The following is a 21,620-nucleotide window of genomic DNA, read 5'->3' on the forward strand; positions in this document are numbered from 1 at the left end:
TTATTATCATGTAAATTAAATTCTTGTAATTAACCTTTAGCCTGCTGGCGGCTAGTGATTCCGCCTTTGCGACCAGTGTACAGGCTGATCATGGTCTGCACTGTTAGCTATTCAGCCAGTAACTTTTCAGTTAATGCACCTTCGAATAATAAAAGGTATTGCCAAAACTAAATGATGGACCAATCCATTTTAGAAATTTAGCAGGGTTACAAAGTCCAAATTGTTTTGTAACATTACATATTCATCTTGAAATATATAAAGACCTTTCAACAGAATACAAATACATGTAAACATTTAAGGTTGTAACCTTCTTAAAAAGAAAATTTTAATAAATTTATGAACTAAAATTGTTACAATTTTTGTATTATTTGGAATTCAGTTCTACTCCATAAAAGATTCTTTTCGGCTGAAATTCTATGCACTTAAAGCAAAAAGTCTTTATACTTAAATGTATAGTTTGAAAGGAAAAAGTGCGAAACTTTTATGTTATTACTAACAGGAATGTGCAATCTCATCAAAATGTGCATTTGATAATCCTGGTCATTTCATTTTGAATTATCCATTATAGGGCCTTAATATGTTTATGTTTTGCCATGAAACAGGCATTATGTAAAAAGGTGTGTAAACAATGTGTGAGTATAAGAATCTCTGTATTAACACATGTTTACTCTCCTATTAACTTATCCAGATAACAAACAAACAAAAAACCTGAGTGCAGTGATTTTGTTTTCTTTTGGCTATGCAAGATGTTTATCATTTTGGTGTTATTTACAGGTACATGGTACAGCCCCTGATATTGCTGGTAAGGATCTAGCTAATCCGACAGCCCTGTTACTGAGTGCGGTGATGATGTTGCGCTACATGAATCTTGGTGACTATGCAAGACGTATTGAAACGGCTGCACTGGGTGTGATCAGAGATGGACAGGTAACTGATATTTCTCATTTGAAGTTTGGTTCCCTGTTATAAAATGTGGGAAAGGGGCACATGAATTTCAACTTATCCATCTGTAAGGCCCAAAAATCTTTTATGTGTAACTGCTACAATTAGGCAAAATTGTTCTTGCAGCATTGAGTCTGTTCATACACCAGATGATAGCATCTATACTTTTTCGGAAAAAGGTGAAGACAACTGATTTTGAATCACTTACTCAAGATGTCTATGGGTTTGCATTTTCTCAGCACTCTGATATTCTAAGTGATTCTTACCTAGTTATCTCCCCTTGCGATAAGTAGTCCTTAGAGGGACTCCTCAGATGTAACATTGTTGTCATTAAGTTCCATAAGCCTTAAATTGTATGCTCAAAACAGATGAAACAGCTGTCCAAATACATGTTTGATAAAAAACTCTGCTTTCATAACAGCATAATATTATTATGATCTTGTAAAGTAAGGGCCATATAGGGAAATAGTAAAAAGTAAAAATCAATATTTAAGATCTGACAAAATTTGGAGAAATCAATTATCAAAAATGGGATTAACCAAGAAATCAATATGTTTTATGTACATACCAAAATAAAAGTGTGATGACCACATTATGCACTAGGGCATTATGAGACTTTTACTGATCTTTAAGTGCAATGTAAGATACTAGACATTTGCTAAAACATTTTTTTTTACGGCTTGAGACTATCAAATGTTTTGGGCAGATCTCCCCCTCACATATTTAGAAATGATTTTAATGTATTCTTCCTGGTTTTTTATAGATTGACATTTAAAGAGAATTAAATGAAAAAATCATGCAGTTGTTTTACTTAAAAGGAAGTAAATACATCAGCGTATATGTTATTAGCATAAAATTCTAATAATTTTCACTCAGTGTTCACCTTTGATCTTCATTACTTACCTATAAAAATTGTGTTTGAAATACTTGAAAAATCAAAATTTAAAAGTGTTATTTTTAAATATTCAAATTTGAATATCTTAACAGAAATATCTTTGTTGAACTTGAGTAGGGGAATCATTAGACATGAATTAAGCTATCCATCTGACGTTTTGTACATGTATTTTGATATGCAAAACTTGAAATTTGTCAAGACAAAATGATCCTTTTGCAAGTTAAAGCTTTCGTTTTGTATATAATTATGGTCCAGATGCATCCAGAATTGCTAAGTTGAGGTCATGTTATGGTATTTGAATGTACAGGCTAGTTGTTATTGTCAAAAGTCTTTAGATTATACACAATGGCACGAGCGGTATTTTTCATGCATCTTTTTTAAAAAAGGAAAAAAGAAATGTGCATGTATTGTCATCCCTTGATTGTGGGCCTTGATGTAGGTTAAGGTTTTTTGTTTACATCCATGTTTTCTTGGAAGCCTTTAAAACTTTGAAATGTTTATCATCATTACTTGGGTAAGTAGGCCAAGAGCAATTACATTCACTTGCATTTTATCAGAATTTAGGCCCTTTATAACATTTTTAGCTCATCTGATGTTGTGGGGTAAAAAAAAGATTGAAAGAGTTATTGTCATCTCTTGATCGGCGTCAGCGTCAGCATTGCCTGCTATTGCTTTAAATCTTGCAATCTTGTTCACCATCAATGGCTGACTCTGTACAGCAAGAAACATAACTCCTTCCTGCTTTTTGCAAGAATTATGGCCTCTTTTGGAGTTGGAAAATATCAGATATCTTGGTTAAGTTTTGCGTTTAGGTCAACTTTTATCCCTTGGTCAAAGCTATTGCTTTAAAACTTGGAGCAGTCATTCACCATAAAGAGTTGACTCTTCAAAGCAAGTACCATAATTCTACATTTCATTTTAAAAGAATTATAGCCCCTTTGGAGTTTGGAAATCAGATTTGTTTGTTAAGTTTTGTGTTTAGGTCAGCTTTTCTCCTAAACTATCAAAGTATTACTTTAAAACTTGCAAAAATGTCACATTTCTTAAAATTAGGGCCCACATGTAATTATTTGAGCTAACAGGTGACCATTTGGACTCGCATACAATGTATTATTATTTGGACACACAAGTTATTTTTGGGGCTCACAGGTTATCATTTGGGCTCTTGTATAGAAAACTTGAAACATGAAAGCATTAATTTAAAAAAGCAAACAAAATGTCGGATTTAAGGACCATTTTCAGTTCTTACATAATTATGATAGATAACATTGTAAGTGAACATAACATTTTTAATTCACTGACATATTCTAGTATTTCACTGACGTATTCCAGTATTTCACTGACGTACATTTCACTGACGTATTCCAGTATTTCACTGACGTATTCCAGTATTTCACTGAAAAGCATAAAATAAAAAAGATTAATGGCCTATACAAAAATAAAATTACGTATAAATTTAAATATTGAATGTTCGAACCACACAATCTGTCATTAAGTTATTTCATATGTTACTTGTCATTCGTATCAAAGAATTAAATGCGTGATTTAAGGTATTTCGATAATGGATGGCAGTATCATATATTTTTATGGCACATGTTATGTAATCTTTCATGTTGTAATAATTGTTGTTTTATTGGCAGTGGTTTTTGCAAAACAACAAAAATTCCTTGATGTTTTGAAAAATTTTATGAGAATTTCTTTAAATTTAATTAAAAACAATTATGCAATTTATTTTCCCATTTTTGATTTTTAAAAATATTAACAGACTTTTCATTGGTTTATATTAAATCTTTGCTAAAAAGCAACCAATCAGTTGTAAGTGTTTTCTAACTGTTGTACAAGCACATTCTGAGTGAGAAGAATGTTGTTCAAATCAGTTCATGGAGATGCTTCAAATATTCTGGAAATATGACCTCTAAAATCTAAAATAGGTCTGATAAGTAAAAAAACATGGTATGCCAAATTTGTTCAAATTATTCCAGTTTGTAGAAAACATGGCCACCAGAGGCTCTGAGACTGTCACTTTTTAGCTCTACTATTCGAAGATTAAGTAGAGCTGTCCTACTCACCCCGGTGTCTGCGTTGGAGTCACACCTTGGTTAAGTTTTTCGTACTGGTGCACATTTTGACAAAGTCTTTTGAGATAAAGCTTTGATACTTTCAACACTTGTTTACCATCACCATCTCCAGTTATAGGCAAGAGTACATAACTCCATCAAGTATTTTGACTGAATTATGGCCCCTTTTGACTTAGAAATCTTGGTTAAGTTTTTCGTACCAGTCCACATTTTGACAAAGTCTTTTGAGATAAAGCTTTGAAACTTTCATCTCTTGTTTTCCATCACCATGTCCAGTTATAGGCATGAGTACATAACTCCATCAAGGATTTTGGCTGAATTATGGCCCCTTCTGACTTAGAAATCTTGGTTAAGTTTTTTGTACCAGTTCATATTTTGTGTAAAGTGTTTGACATATGGCTTTGAAACTTTTATCACTTGTTCAGTATTATAGTCTCTATCTGTAGGCAAGAGTACATAACTCTTTCATCTATTTTGACTGAATTATGGCCCTTTTTGGACTTGGAAATTGGTTCTGTTTTTGTACAAGTCCACATTTTGTCAAAATATTTGACATATGGCTTTTAAACTTTGAACACTTGTTTATCACCATGATTTCCATCTGTAGGCAAGAGTACATAATTCTGACAACTATTTTGGCTGAATTATGGCCCTTTTTGGACTTGGAAATCAGTTAAATGTTTCATATTTTGTTTAAACTGTTTGACTTTGAAACTTTGAACACTTCATTATCATCATGGTCACACATTGCCATTTAATGCAAGACTTATTAAAATGGTTTGCCTAATTTATTTTTTTCTTTTGTCTGAAAATCTGTGGTAATATTTTGACCCCATTCTTCAATCAATTCTTTGAATATTCAAGCGCTCTTGTTCATATATGTATGCAGTATTTCATATATGCATAACGGATACTTTGATAAGTCTTCTTGTCAGAAAACACAAGCCCAGTTTCAAAATAACATCATGTTTATTTTCCTTGTGTGACCCTCTGCCAACATTATTTACCCAGGTGAGTGATACAGAGCTATCATGGCCCTCTTGTTTCAGAAGGGATAAGTAGCAGAAGCGTTTTAATATAAATCAAAACAATATGAAGAGGTTATATGCCTGAGGAAAATTATAAAGAATTATTGCACATGGCATATAACCAAATCGGAGGGTATAGCTATATTAAAACATGTTCTTGTGTACTTTATTTTACTGAAATTCTTTTATTTGAACTGGTAGATGTAATAGGGAAGCTTCATTTTATGGCATGTGAGTGGTGTCAAATATAATACAAAGAAAGTTTGATGCCACTTTAACCCTTACCATGCTAAATTTCTAAAATGGACTGGTCCTTCATTCAATTTGGGCAAAACCATTTATTATTCGAAGGGATGTTCACTGAAAATTTACTGACTGAACAGCGAACAGTGCAGACCATGATCAGACTGCACGGATGTGCAGGCTGATCTTGGTCTGTACTGGTCGCAGTGGCAGAAACACTTGCCGCCAGCAGGCTAAGGGTTAAAATAAATGTTTAATGCCCTTTTAAATGAAAATTTGACGCAAATTGGTAACCTCTATTCAATGAGTTTGGTGCCCCTATAAAATGATTTTTTTTTTTTTTTTTGCCCTGGGAAAAATTTGATGCAAATATTATGCCCCTTTAAGAAGAAAGTTTGATACTTCTTTACAATGAAAGTGGAAGTCTTGTCAGTTAGATAAATAAGAACCTTTAAAGTTATATAAAGATAATATCATAACCTGCAGCTAAAATCTTTTTCTTCGCAAAATTTGTCTGCATAAGCACACACTCATAATAAAAATTTATAATGATAGTAAACATTAGTCATGGGCATGACATCACAGGAGAAGCAATCTGTTTTACATTTTAAATATGTTTTCAAAAAAAAATACAAGTGCATTGGTATTCCTCCCTTATCAAATTTAATAAGACATAAAAGAAATGTATTTTAATATTTAATTTCTAATGAGAAGCATGAATCAAATGATATTTTACATCTGCGTCACTTATTTTTGCAATAAAAAGGTATTTTTCTGAATGTTAATTGATGTTTTGATGCACTGATGTTATTTTAAAAACTTTCATAAAAAAATAGTTGAAGACAATATGAGCTGTGCCATGAGAAAACCAACATAGTGGGTTTGCGACCAGCATGGATCCAGACCAGCCTGCGCATCCGCGCAGTCTGGTCAGGATCCATGCTGTTTGCTTTTAAAGCCTATTGGAATTGGAGAAACTATTAGCAAACAGCATGGATCCTGACCAGACTGCGCAGATGCGCAGGCTGGTCTGGATCCATGCTGGTCGCAAAGCCACTATGTTGGTTTTCTCATGGCACGGCTCATATAATGTTTTAAGTACCTGTAATATCTCAGAATTTGATAGAAAATATGCTGAAAGGGATATGTCAAGTCTTTGTTTTTTTTCATTGAAGTTATAGGAAATAGAGTGCATTTCATGGGTTTATAACACATTGTTATACTTCTTTAGTAGCATAAAACCGCAGTTCTTGTCATTTATAAGGAGAGTAAACATATATTTACAAAGAGATTACAATCAGGCTGTTTACATGCATTTATGCATGCTTAAAGGTGGTCAATCACATTTAATCAACATTTAATGACATTTTTTACTTTTTGTATGTTCTGGTAGAGAATTATTTAAGGAACAAAAAGACCGATTACATAGAGTTAGATTCCTATTTGCAATGTGTATTTTATTATTTTTATAAAATTTTGTAATTACTCCCCTTTAATATGAAAGTATATAAAAAGCTGGGTATTTCTTTTTATTTCGATACAATGTCAAGTTTTACATTTGCATTTGATAGACATATCAACTATTGAACAATCTGAACCAAAATGCAAGTTTTAAAGCTGTGTGTAGCTTCTGAATTCATTTATTCCAATCTATCTTGGTTGCGCAACCAAGATAGGCAAAGGGAGGTAATAGTAATTTTTGCGGCGGGCCGCTTGCGGCCTCTGCCGCTTAGTTAACACTCACAGTTTCAAAGTGTGTCATCGCGCGGAAGATCGAAAATTGGAGACAATCCGAATAACACATCAAATTGAAGCGTAATAATTCTTGTAAAACGGATAGTTTAATGAGAAGAAGGGTTAGTGGTTACTGCGTGATGATTTATAAATTATTTATGTCTTGTATGGTAAACCTATTTTATACAGTAATAAACCCGTCAAACTAGTTCAATAATAGAACTATTTGACTTCGCGGAATGTCATTGGACAAAACCAAACAACACACTGAGACAAAATAGTCCAAATTTTCATTGTTATTACACCGTAAAAATGCATTTGATGAAGTTTGTGTATTATCCTACTTTCGTGCATTTTAATAAGAATAAAGAAGAAAATCTAGGCGAATGATATTTTTTGTTTTAATAGGTATTACCGGACTTCTTTAATTATTGTTGTTTATGACGCCATCTTGTTTTTGTGAATGAAACAACAACAACAACTTCTAAAGGACATACTCTGTTTATGCGGTGATTTTTTTTATGAAATGAGCTTTTAATAGGAACGTGAGACCGTGTCAAGGTGTCACTAATATATAGCGTATGCCTGCCGTATTTGCAATTACCACAAAATAGTTTTTACAACGGAAACGTTCGAAGAAGCGGAAAATGACTCATCGATAGCATTATAGATTTCTGCACTAACAGTTTAAAAAAGTCTCAAATCAAGGAATATTGCATTTGGAATGGAATGTTATTGAGGATAAAGGTTATCTATTTTTCTATCAAGCAGCGTTATGGCTTGTGTATAGATTTAAATCGGGCCTTACGTTTGCTTGGTAAGAATGGGTATTCCAAATTGCAACTAGCAGAACTTCGGATACTTCACAAGTTTGGCATCAAATTAAAAGAAGATTTCTACGTCATTCATGTTCAGCAGGACACAGATTGACAGAAGGTTGTTAGCCATTGATTTTTCTGCTTTTATTTCATGATATTGGGATTTTTTGTCAGAGCTATTTTATGAAGGTTAATAATTTGTAGGGTGTATTGATTTTTAGCAAGAAGTATAACTATAAATATACAGAATCGCAACTGGAGATCATCTCCACACAGGCACGTATCCCCGCGATAACTGTTGTTATCATCTTGAAGGGTTAATGCTGACTTGATCACTCCTGATCAAATCGATAGACGCTTATTAATTTAAAACTGGTGATACATGTACGGCCGTCACCTAATAAACCGAATCGGGTCCAATTTTCAATGAGCACTGTTGATTCTCTCAGACTTCCAATCATAAACTCATTTCTTCCCAGTGATCTTGTAGAAAATACTAACAGCATTAAAAAAAACACCATTAACATTTATAAACAAACGATCTTAAATAGAAAGTTTTTCACGATACAAATTTTTTATCCTTCTGCTTTCTGTTTCATACACTGGTAACGGCTGACCGAATCGGGTCCAATTTCAAAAGACCACTTCGGAATTTCCAGACTTCCAATCATAATTTATTCCTTCCTTCCCTGTGTAAAAAATACTAACAACAATATAATATATATATAGACAACAGGGCTCCGGAAATTTTGATAACTCAATCGGTCCGAAACGAAATCCTGACATCAGCGCTACCCCACCCACTGCATTCCCAATATTACATATTTTGTAAAACGTGATAGAGTAAAGATATAATCATGTCATGCATTAAAACTGAGTTACCGGTCACCGCGTGTTTCCATACAATGAAGACAGTTATTCTGTTATTTTGTGATTGTTACTTTGTTTAAATTTCGATTTTTTTCCGAGAAAATACTTGTAAGGATAAAATTTAAACCGAGGCATTGACACCGTGTGCGTAACTAGTCTAAAAGCCAACGCACGTGACCGGTACCGTATACACGGCAGATACTTTGTGATGTTTCCTCATTCTTTGGCGGAATTCCATAAAATACAATTACATGACACATATTCTCTGCTAAACAGTCTCAGTATTTTAAGAATACTCTGCCGCGGACCGAATGTGTATGTTATATGAACGCTGAGATTCTAATTTCCCGCATGTAAAGTACCAAAAGGTCACGCGTGTTGGCCACGGATATTTCATTTCACTTATGTTGTACTTCAATAAGCAGCTACATTTTAAAAGTTATATGTTCTCTTCTGATGTAAACAAAATTTCATTTTGAAACGTTTTTTAAAAGACCGATTTGATTAACAGCACCACTCCGATTTCTTTATCATTCGTGTTTGCCAGTCCATTTTTTTTTTTCTTTTTCTTTTTTTGCACCGTCGGTTGCAAAGACGATTTTCTGCCTTTGTTTCAACTGGAGCCCCCAACAAATGAATCTTGTAATTTTTTCAATCAAGTAATTATAAAAAATATTTGAATTGGTTTTCCGTGTGATGTCTCATTAAATCAAAGACCTATAATGTACAATTATAGCTCTTTGATTAAATGCAGTGACCATTTGTTTTTTACCATGATGAAACATAGCCTTTTGAAATAAACCATCCATGGGATTTTAAATAAAAGAAGTGGATCCCAGTCGAAATGATTTGATCCAGTCAGACATATTTGGAAACCAGTCAAAATGTTTAATACATTGCAGTCGGCTGTCTGCAAACATTAAAGGATGTGCCGCGCTAGTACTGATTGCGTCACGTGCTAATTACGGACCGATTATCAAAGTGACAGTCAGACTGTTTGACACGTTTATTGATTATCTGAGGGTGCGACCAACAATTCCTGCTTGGCTGTAGATGGTGTATTGAGATATCAGACAAAAATTTTATACTTTTCTCCATTTTTACGGGACCGATTTTTTTTTGTTTTTTCACTTTATGAATCGATCTGAAAAGTAAAAAATCGGTCCAAAACCGACAAACCGGCAAATTTCCGAAGCCCTGATAGTCAACATTAAAAAACACCATTATCATTATAAACAAACAGTCATGACAATCTAATAGAAAGTTTTTCATGACAAATTTTTATCCTTCAGTTGTATGGTAAAAAATTTCATACATTGGTAAACACGTGATGTTTGCGAGATTTGCTCTATGTGCCTTTCAAGTTGCAGGTCTTTTTTATTCTTATAGGCTATAGCGCTTTGTTTTTAGGCAATGATTGGGGGTCAAGACTCCAGTACCAGACATCTAGACAAGTTCCATTTATCTCTGGACAGATGACTTAAAAATAAAATAATAAACAATGTTTTCTTTAGTATTTAAAGACATGGATTGTGCTCATGAATTGTTGAATTGGTTTAAATAATGGTGACAGTCGTTAATTGCTGTTAAAATTTTCTGTTCAATATGCCTCAGACCTTCGAGTGAGAGCAACATACATGTAATTATGATTATAAGATAAAAAAAAAATTAAATGAAGGCAACTTTAGGCTAGCTTAATATACTCTTTTGGGTTTATTGGGATGACTTATTTATGATATGATATTTTTTTATCCCTCTAAGCCTTACCCATATCAGCATTTTAATGTTAGGAAAACGAAGACATTAAAAAATAAAAAAAATGTCATATATACTGGTCAGACTTACTGCTACAGTACATTAAACATTAATATATTCATGTTGAATTAACTAATAATTTTAAATAACAGCCCATAAATCAATATAGACATAAATCTATATAATAAAATGTAAACAGGTGTGAGGAGATATTTACCCCGACACCTGTTTCAATACACAGCGGACGCGAACAACACTAACTTGCAGAAAGAAAACACATATACATTAAAAAAATGTCAGTGATGCAATTTTATGCTTTAATGTCGACATAAATTCATTATCAGAGATGTAATCTATACAAATACATTGTACATGTAACAGAAAACATTCACAACGGATTTCACTGGGGATTTCTTAAGTTTGGACGTGACGGGACAGCGACAGTCAGATTTATGTTATCACGCTGTCCCAAAACGTTCTGCTTTATGACAAGAAATCAGAACTTTACCAGCAATTACCTTATACACAGTAATACAGTACATAAAAAATTAATAGTACATGTATATGTTGTAATATTGATGCCCGGGAAACTAGGGGTGTAGCGATATGCTTAGTCTCACAATACAATACATATCATGTGACAAAATTAAAAAAAAAATAATGTTCCCTCTCTTGGAAAGTACTTGAAATTTTGCTTTAAAGTTAAAGAAATTGTAATAAATGATACATTTGTTTAGTTGCTATCTTCAACAGTGATTGTATGGAAGTTTTCATTCAATGTCGATCTCTACTTTCCACTGTATCGTAAAACAGACCTATGATACGATACGCCAGACTATATAATATATATAATGTATCGTGATACAGTGAATTTCGATATGTCGTTAATTACACCCTTAGCCCGGACCTCTAGCCCTTTAATGTATTTATTGTGTGAAGTTGTGCATTTCCGTTTTGCTAAATGAACATGTACTATGATCCATAAGACATAACGTGATGAAAACAAAAACTTAAATATCATAAAAAAGAAGTTTAAAGGTAATATTAAGCATGTTATATTAAGCTTACTTATAGAGTAACACATACCTGGATACCAGCTGCTAGTTACTCTGGTTGTTGGGAAATTTTATATTAAATCAGACGATAAATAGAACAGTAGGTTTTTATAGTCCCCTACAGGGAAAACACCGGAGTGGATTATAGGAATGATGCCTATTAGAGCGCAATAAGTAGATATGCATGTACTTGACTTATGCTTATAGGTCAAAGGTCAGTGTCACATTGAAGGTCAAGAAAAATTTGTTTCTGCTGATGGATTATCTAGTGCTACACAAAAATGTTCCCCATGATGAGACAGTGTGTCAATGCTTGATCTATGCTTGTCAGTTAAAGGTCAAGGTCACTGTTCAAGATCAAGTTAAAATTTGTTTCTGCTACATTAATTGCATCAAAGGACATTTTTAGTACTACACAGAAATGTTCCCCATGATTATGCTATATGTCGTGCACATGACCCATTGTTGTCGGCCATAGGTCAAAGTCATTATTGAAAGTCAAGTAAAAAAAATTTTCACCGGTATGGGACTTATGTATTGCCACGGCTATACTCGGTCACTTGTTCATACAGACCTGGTGTCTCAAGTGTTTTATTTCAGACATTTTTCATCAACTAAAATGTTTCGTTTCTTTAAATCTCTTGTTTGGTATTACTGCTATATCAGATGCACATAATTATTATCTTCATATTCTGGTCGGATGATTTTTCAAAGTTATTGTCCTTTGATTACATAACATAGTATACAAAAGTTCCATTTCCTGGAATTCATCAATCTTTTATCGAAGATTTACTCCGAAGAGGAAATGTGCATATTTCTTGATGTTCCAACTTCCAGCCAGATGATTTTTCACTGACTTATTGCCCTTTGGTAATTCAACTTAGTTTACTATAGTACCATTTCTTGTCCAGAGTATTCCTCAGCAACCACTGGCTGGAATTTATAGTAGCTTTATAGGAAGCTTCACTGCCAAGAGGAAATGCGCGTTCGAGTCAGATGATTCACTGAGTTACTGCCCTTTGAAATTCAACTTTAGTTACACTAAGTACCATTTTTTGTCCTGGACTGGAATCCATAGAAACTTCATCGGAAGTTGCATATTATCTTCATGTTTTGGTCGAATGATTTTCACTGAGTTACTGCCCTTTGAAATTTTTCAACTTTAATGAACTATAGCGCCATTCTAGTCAGGATATTCTTGGCAACAAAAGGTGGAGCACATTTTTAGCTCATCTGAGCACAAAGTGCTCAAATGTGAGCTTTTGTGATCGCTCTGTGTCCGTCGTCGTCCGTCTGTCTGTCAGTCGTTCGTTGTCAACAATTTGACTGTTAACACTAGAGGTCACAATTTTGGCCCAATCTTAATGAAATTTGGTCAGAATGTTACCTCAATAAAATCTTGGATGAGTTTGATATTGGTCATATGGGTCAAAAACTAGGTCATCAGTCAAATCTAAGATAAAGCTTGTTAACACTCTAGAGGTCACAATTTGGTCCAATCTTAGTGAAATTTAGTCAGAATGTTACTCTCAATAAAATCTTGGAAGATTTCAATATTGGGTCATCTTGGGTCAAAACTAGGTCACTAGGTCAGATCAAAGGAAAAGCTTTTTAACACTCTAGAGGTCACAATTTTGGCCCAATCTTAATGAAACTTAGTCAGAATGTTACCCTCAAAATAATCTTGGACGAGTTCGATATTGGGTCATCTGGGGTCAAAAACTAGGTCACCAGGTCAAATCAAAGGAAAAGCTTGTTAACACTCCAGAGGTCACAATTTTGTTCCAATTTTAATGAAACTTGGTCAAAATGATACCCTCAATAAATTTTGGACGAGTTCAATATTGGGTCATCTGGGGTCAAAAACCAGGTCACCAGGTCAAATCAAAGGAAAAGCTTGTTAACACTGTAGAGGCCACATGTATGACCATATCTTAATGAAACTTGGTCAGAATGTTGTTCTTGATGATCTATTGGTCAAGTTCAAATCTGGTCAGGTGGGGTCAAAACTAGGTCATATCAAAGGAAAAGCTTGTTAACACTCTAGATGCCACATTTATGACTGTATCTTCATGAAAAATTAGTCATATTGTTTAAACTTGATGATCTTTAGGTCTAGTTCGAATCTGTGTCATGTCACTTCAAAAACCAGGTCACCGGGTCAAATCAGAGGAAAAACCAGTTAACACTTTAGAGACCACATTTATGACCATATCTTAATGAAAACTTGGTCAGAATGTTAATCTTGATGATCTTTAGGTCAATAGGTCAGGTGAGCGATACAGGGCCTTCATGGCCGTCATGTATCTTCATCTTATGGTGGGATAATATTCCAGTGAGGTTCTAATATTTTATTAATTCAACATGAGTATTTTTTAAAGCTATATCTGCCCAGTCAGCGGATTCCACTTTTTAGCTCACCAGAGCACGAAGTGCTCAAGGTAAGCTGTTGTGGCCAGTCATTGTCCGGCTGCGTTCGTCATGCGACATTCATCATCCGTCAACATTTACCTTGTTAACACTCTAGAGGCCACATCTGTCACCCAGTCTTATGAAACTTTGTCAGAAAGTTTGTCTTGAAGATCTCTTGGTCAGGTTCGAAACTGGGTCATGTATGGTCAAAAACTAAGTCAGTAGGCCAGATCAAAGGAAAATCTTGTAAACACTCAAGAGTCCACAGTTTAAGTTGGAAATTCATGAGAATTGTTTAAAAGTTTGTCTTGATGTCCTCTAGGTCAAGTTCAAATCTGGGTCAGGTGGGATCAAAAACTAGGTCATCCGGTCAAATCAAAGGAAAAGCTTGTTAAACACTCTAGAGGCCACAGTTGTAACCCAACCTTTATGAATCTTGGTTAGAATGTTTGTATAGATGATCTCTAGGTAAAGTTTGAAACTGTGTCAGTTAGGATCAAAAACAGTTTAGCAGGCCAGATCAAAGGAAAATCTGTTAACCTCCATAGTTTAAGTTTGAAACTCATAAGAATTGGTCAGCATGTTTGTCTTGGTCAAGTTCGAAAACTGGGTCATGTGGGTTTAAAAACTAGGTCACCCGGTCAAATCAAAGGAAAAGCTTTTTAAAACATCTAGAGGCCACAGTTGTAACCCAATCATCATGAAACTTTGTCAAAGTGTTTGTCTTGAGATTTATAGGTCAAGTATGAATCTGGGTCATGTGAGGGTTAAAAACTAGGTCAGAAGGCCAGATCAACTGTGGTGAGTGATATAGGGCCATCATGGTCCTCTTGTTTCTTTTAATATGCAATAATCTTATTTTGGTGAGCATCCATTGGGTTACCATTATTTTCTTGTTATTCTATGCCTTTTATTCTCGGTAAAAAGGAAAAAACAATCAAACAGACATGAACTCATCTTTTAGACGTATGTAACATTGCATTAAGTTGATATTCATGCGGATACTTTCATCGGTTTATGGCTTTTATCGTTTTGCTAACATGCAGATTAGAAAAAAAATTGTCTAGTCAAATACGGAATATATAATTGATCCAATACAGTAATATATGGACAGTCACGTGTACAAATGTGATTCGCTGAGAAAAATATGTATTCAATGATATGTGTATATTCTAGATGCAAATTTATAATTAAAATTCAAAATCTCACTGTTTTGAGAAAGAGAAATTTTAAAATATAATCTTCCATTATATTTCATGTCTTCTATTTAAGCCCGCCGCATTCAGCACTTTTAGTGCTTTGATTCAAACTTGTGTTTCCAATGAATTCCATCTAAATACATAATTTTTAATGCAAATATTTGACAAATATATTACAATATGTCTAATATTTATACATTTCCTTAGGCAAAGTATGTTTATCAAATTTATACTTATGATAAAATAACTCTATCTTGGTTGGGCAACCAGGATAGGAAAATGAAATTTTAAAAATACCTCCAGTGAAAATCTAATTTGTATTAAGTGTTAAGTGAACATAAATGAGTGTAAATGATCAGATGCTAAAGTTTCGAACAAATCCGTTACATGGCCAAAATCTGATTATCCACCTTTAATGATGGCGAGGCCCTATAATGCATAATGAAATATGTATAATTATATATATGGAGCATCCACTGGTTTTACCAATGTTTTTAGCTCACCTGTTCAAAGTTGAGCTTTTGTGATCACCCTGTGTCCGTCGTCCATCCGTCTGTCGTCAACAATTTGACTGTTAACACTCTAGAGGTCACATTTTTGGGCCAATCTTAATAGAACTTGGTCAGAATGTTACTCTCAATAAAATCTTGGATGAGTTCGATATTGGGTCATCTGGGGTCAAGAACTAGGTCACCAGGTCAAATCAAAGGAAAAGCTTGTTAACACTCTAGAGGTCACAATTTTGGCCCAATCTTAATGAAACTTGGTCAGAATGTTACCCTCAATAAAATCTTGGACGAGTTTGATATTGGGTCATCTGGGGTCAAAAACTAGGTCACCAGGTCAAATCAAAGGAAAAGCTTGTTAACACTGTAGAGGCCACATTTATGACTGTATCTTCATGAAACTTGGTCAGAATGTTAATATTGATGATCTTAAGGTCCATTTTGAATCTGGGTCATGTAGAGTCAAAAACTAGGTCACATGGTTAAATCAAAGGAAAAGCTACTTTACACTGTAGAGGCCACATTTATGACCATATCTTAAAGTGGCATTATGCGCATCTCACAGCACGTAGTGTGTTTTTGGTGAATGTTTTATAAAAGCAAGTTTTCGGTTGCTGTGCATTTAAATGTGTTTAATTAACAATAATGCCGCATAAGTATTTGAAAGTGATGTTTTAGAAATGAAGAAATCGGACTTATAAAAAATAGTTCATTTCTTCAGTCTTGTACGCAATGATCTCCCTTACCTATAAGTAGAGATTTCTGAGGTTGAAGGGAAGCAACTCCTGCAATCAGTTTGACTTGTCTAAAAAGACTGCCCAGTCAAAATAAGAAAAGTCATATTTAAAAAGTTATTATTTCGTAATGGTAACAGGAAGAGTTTGGTATACTGGGTTAAAAACTATAATTTCCTCCACCCTTTTTACACACATATCTATTTGTGCTGTATTTTTACTTGAAAAATGCGTATAATTCCACTTTAATGAAACTTGGTCAAAATATTAATCTTGATGATCTATAGGTCAAGTTCAAATCTGGGTCAGGTGGGGTCAAAAACTTGGTCACTAGGTCAAATCAAAGGAAAAGCCTGTTAACAGTCTAGAGGCCACATTTATGACTGTATCTTCATGAAACTTAGTCAGAATGTTAAAGTTGATGATCTTTAGGACAAATTTGAATCTAGATCATGCCGGATCAAAAACTAGGTCACGGGGTCAAATCAAAGGAATAGCTAGTTAACACTTTAGAGGCCACATTTATGACCATATCTTAATTAAAGTTGGTCAGAATGTTAATCTTGATGATCTTTAGGTCAATAGGTCAGGTGAGCGATACAGGGCCTTCATGGCCCTCTTGTCTTGTTTTAATTTTGATTTACATTTCTTTAATACTACAGCTTTGAAACTTTATACATCTTTTTGTCATCAATAAGTGAGTAAGAACATCAAGAACTGTAACTTGTTGCCTGATGTCAAGCACTTACAGACAAGCCTTGGCACCCGCAGGCAGTGCTCTTATTGTTTTTTTTTATATGTAAAACAGGATAAAAAGCAAATCCTTTGATAGCTCTGCTTTCTTCCTTACAGTATAGTTCTCAATTGAAAATAGCAATTATATGACAGAAAATTACTCTACTATGCTTAAACTGAACTGGAACTCTCTGATGTTTATTGCACCTTTGAAATATTATGAGGTAATTTCAGTTTAATAAATAAACATACCTTTTCCTTGATTCGTTTTATACGCTCTTTAAGAACATAACGGTAATGCTGTATTATGGGAAGTATTTTAGAGGTGAAGTATCTAACTCTCGGGTATTTCTTTCCCCACCTTAACATCCAGTGAAAAGTTTTTATTTGATTATTTCACAGCTTTTGACTTTAGATATATGTATAACAAAACACTGATAGCTCATATTAATAAGGGCTGTAGCAAAATGCTCAAGTTATTGGGGGTTTAGAGTGATCTTTAACCTTTAGCCTGCTCAAGATCAGCATGCATATCTGTTTGCTATTTAGCCAGTAAATTTTCAGTGAACCGCCTGGAATAATTTATGGTACTGCCAAATTGAATGATAGATCAGTCCATTTGGTAAAGGTTAAAATATTAGAAAAATGGCTGGATACCTTGAGAAATCCTTGAGAGGGCATGGGTGTTTCATGCATTGCTTGTAACTTATTATTTCTATTGCAGGTGTTGACGGGAGATCTTGGAGGAAAGTCTACATGTTCACAATTCACAGAGGAGATTTGCAGGAGAGTGCAAGCTCTAAATTAGACCCCCAGTGATTTTGATTAGATCTATTTTAAAACGTTCAGAATTTTTAGATTAAACCCCAGTGATATTAATGAATAAGATTCATTTTAAAATGTTCAGAAACAGTGTTAGTGAAAGACATTTGCTGTACAATGCTTTGTTTTCTAAGAAGTTAGATATTTTGTACACAGCTGTAATAGAATCTCAGAATGAAAGAAATAACAACAGTCATAATGAAGAGTGGGTAAATATGCTTGTGTAGCTTCATTTGTACTTTGCATCAGAATGATAGGTCTTCACTTTCATTCAGCCATTCTGTATGGTAGCTTACAACTTCATTGTTGTTGTGCTCTAAATCTTAAGGATGCACTTTGATTTGCCTTTGTCTGTATGTCCAGATGTCCGTCCGTTCACTTTTATGTTGCATATATCTCAGAAACTATTCAACCTACATTTTGTATTTATCAAACACCATAGGATTGATATTTGGGGTGTGAAGTTGAGGACCTACGGTTTTGTTTGGGATTTCACTCGATAAAACCAGAGTTATGGCCCTTGACTTAGTCAAAAATATAAATATGCTTTAAGGGCCTAAAAGTTTGTGTCACACATATTTAAAAAAGCATTTGAGCTAGAGTCGTGAAACTATCTAAGACTGTTGTTCAGCATTTTAATTTTTTCACCTGGGGATTTATGTAAGATATAGGGCTTCCCTCCAATACACCACACACCACCAGCACCCTTTCCCCACCGGCACCCTTTCCCCACCGGCAGCCCCACCCAAAGGTAATAAAGTTTATTAAGTCTTGCATTGTCACAACATATGGTAGACTAGCTCCTAGACTATGATATATCTTTTTTTACATTTTTATGATTGAATATAGTGAACTGAGCCAGTCTGTATCCTATGTCCAATTTCTTGATAATTTTAACATCATTCCTCTGTGAAAATCTCTAAAATAGACTAGCTTTTGTCTCTATGAAATTGAATTCGACAAAAAAAGGGGGGAAAATGTAGAAATATATTTATTATCAGTCTAGTGGCTAGTCTAAACATATGGCTGCACAATGACAGTTTATGGGGGCTCCAGTGTCCGGTGGACACAAATCTGGTTTAAGTTTAAATATTTCATTTAAGGAAAGTTGTTTATTACTATACGAAGCATGAAATTACAGTATATAATAAAGCATTTTCTACTTTGACATTTCATATCTTACAAAATTAATTATTTTAGCACTGGATAAATGTGTTATCCATGTTTCAGTTGTCATTTGGAAAAGAACGTGGCAAGGATATAATGTGATAACTCTTTAGTCTTGAAACAAGTTGCATTATTCAGGTATCTGGTTTCAAGGTTATAAAGCTTGAGTTTGAACACCAGTCTTAGAAATACTGCCTTGTGATTGGTCAATTTCTAGACTGAGCTCATAATTGACCAATCAGATGCTAAAGTTTGGAGACTGGTCCACCATACTTTGCTTTATAATCTCAGACCTTGAATGGCAGTTTCAGACTACATAGTTGCAATGGACCAATGGTATTCTAGTATTTTGAGACAGGTCTCTAAACTATTATTTTGAATAGTGAAACCAGATGAAATGATTTGTTGACAGCCATCAGTTTATGCCTTCATAAATATTCCTTTTTTTTTGACACTAGCAGAAAATTGAGGGATTTTTTTCATCTTGCTCAGCTGACCCCTTACCCAAGCGTAATGTATCATACAAAAGGCTAAAAATAGTTTTATAGAAAAGGTTTAGCAACAAATGAAATAGAGCCATACTGATCAAATGTTTTGGAATGAATACAGCATATACAAGTTGCTACATATTTCAAGTGATTGGTGCCAAACTAAAAATAATATGAAAGTCGAGATTAGCCACTTTGTGTGGCATAGCACCATCATGACATAGAAGTAGCCTTGTCTAACAAGTATTAGGCTATTCTGTCTTCGTATTAAAGTCCCTATGTTCTTTTTTTTTCTTTGTGCAATCAAATCTGTTCAATTTTCAGTGTTCTTGTATGTTGTAAGCAGTTGTCTTATTGTAAAAATATTGATTTTAATTGTGTATTTTTAATCCCCTCAAATGTAGGCATATACTGTGACATTGTTATTATGTGTGGGGGCTTAATTCTTGTTGAGTTCAAGGTCAAGGCAGTCCACAAAATGAAGCTGCAACAAACAAGTAAAATTTCCATTCATTTTATACTCTTACGACTAAATTCACACATTTATATCCTCAAGAAATAGCTGTTTTGTCTGTAACTACAATGTTTCGTGCCTGCGAAATTAAATCGCAATAGTAATTTCACTGATCGTTAGTTTGTTTGTCTAGAACACTTCAAGCCACTTCAACTTTTAAACCATCAAAGGAATTCCATATATATAATTTTGTTAGTGACTACTTCACACAATTTTGGCAAAAAAAAATTTTTTCATAGGTCGATTAAATGTGGGTGCCTTGAAAGTGACCAGTGATTCACACTTACTGACATCTTGATAAATGACCAAAAATTTTGTGCAGAAATGAGTAGACCATCAAAACACTTGAAATAATAGAGAAATCAACATTCCTCTTGCTTTTTACCGATATGTAACACTTATTTTCTCTTACTTTAGGGGAAGGGATTGGGGCAGTAAATTCTTTGTATACTAGTGACATCTCTTTTTGAGTGTTGCAGTTTATACAGCCACCTGTTCTCGTTACTGTGTTTTATTTTATGTTACAGTATAAGTTGATTTTTTATCAGAAATGTGAGTATTATATCATTTATCACAGGATATGAAACTGTTAAGAAATAAAAAGATGAAAAAATAATCATATTTTCTTCTTCTTTATAGATGTTAAGGCACTTGTACTATATATCTTAAGAAACATTTAAGAGCATCGGGCGTACCCGTGTTTGAAAGGGGCACAGTAGTTGAGGTCTCTGTCATCAGAAAATTTGCCTATCCCGTATGGTAGTTTTAAGACTTGCTTGTTGAAGCATCTAAGGAAGCTATGTAGGTGGTCAGTTAGATTTTGGACATGTAAAGATTTGTAAACATTTACAATCGCTAGCTTTCCTTAAACACTTGAGATATGTTACATACCATCGGGAAGTATTTTAAATTTCTGATTATCCTATCTGATGTTGATTTATTCAACTACAGTGTATTTTTATTGAAGAATTTTCCAAGTATTAGAATAACAAACTGTAATACAATTTTCAAGGACTGGAGTAAAGGTAATAGCATACATTACAGCTCGTGTGATTTGCATACGCAACATAAACCATAACAGATGACAAGTTCCGGTGTCAGTTCTTGTGTCTGTCTATTTTTACTGCAAACATTTTACTGGTATAAAGGACTGTAAACAAAAGTCGACATTTCCTGTCAGAATTTTTGTTTTATAAGAATCAAATAACGAAAGAAAATGTCAGTAAGTTGTATTTTCTTAATTATGTGACAAAAATATTTGGCTGTTTCTGTCAAACAGTATGACAATTGTGTTTCAAAACATTTAAAATAATGTTCTTTGAAGAGAGGAAAATGCCATTGGAAATACCACACTATCCCTTTAAATTATATTATGTTGTTTGTTGGGTTGCGTTGCACCAACACAAATATAGGTCATGTGGTGACTTTCCAGGTTTGATGGTGGAGGAAGACCCTTTTTCATTATGGACAGGCACCTTGATAAAACCACCAGAGTTATTAAAAAGGCATATTGTAGATTTTGAATGAATAGGTCGTGACTGTAAACATTTATTTATAACTTTAAAACTTCAAGGAATAAAGTAAATTTTAGATTTACTATCATATTTTGTGTCTGTGATCCCAGC

At 34.0% G+C, this 21,620-nt stretch overlaps 1 protein-coding gene across 1 annotated transcript; it reads left to right on the forward strand.

The window, feature by feature from the left end:
• The first annotated feature begins 645 nt into the window (after positions 1-645).
• Positions 646-20,611, forward strand: LOC128558974 (isocitrate dehydrogenase [NAD] subunit alpha, mitochondrial-like). The gene is made up of 2 exons (XM_053549528.1): positions 646-927; positions 17,729-20,611. Exons 1-2 carry the CDS (start codon positions 661-663, stop codon positions 17,810-17,812), a joined length of 351 nt encoding a protein of 116 aa, XP_053405503.1. The 5' UTR covers positions 646-660; the 3' UTR covers positions 17,813-20,611.
• The last annotated feature ends 1,009 nt before the right edge of the window (positions 20,612-21,620 follow it).

Source organism: Mercenaria mercenaria, chromosome 8 (genome assembly GCF_021730395.1).
Source record: "Mercenaria mercenaria strain notata chromosome 8, MADL_Memer_1, whole genome shotgun sequence".
Taxonomy (NCBI): Eukaryota; Metazoa; Mollusca; class Bivalvia; order Venerida; family Veneridae; genus Mercenaria; species Mercenaria mercenaria.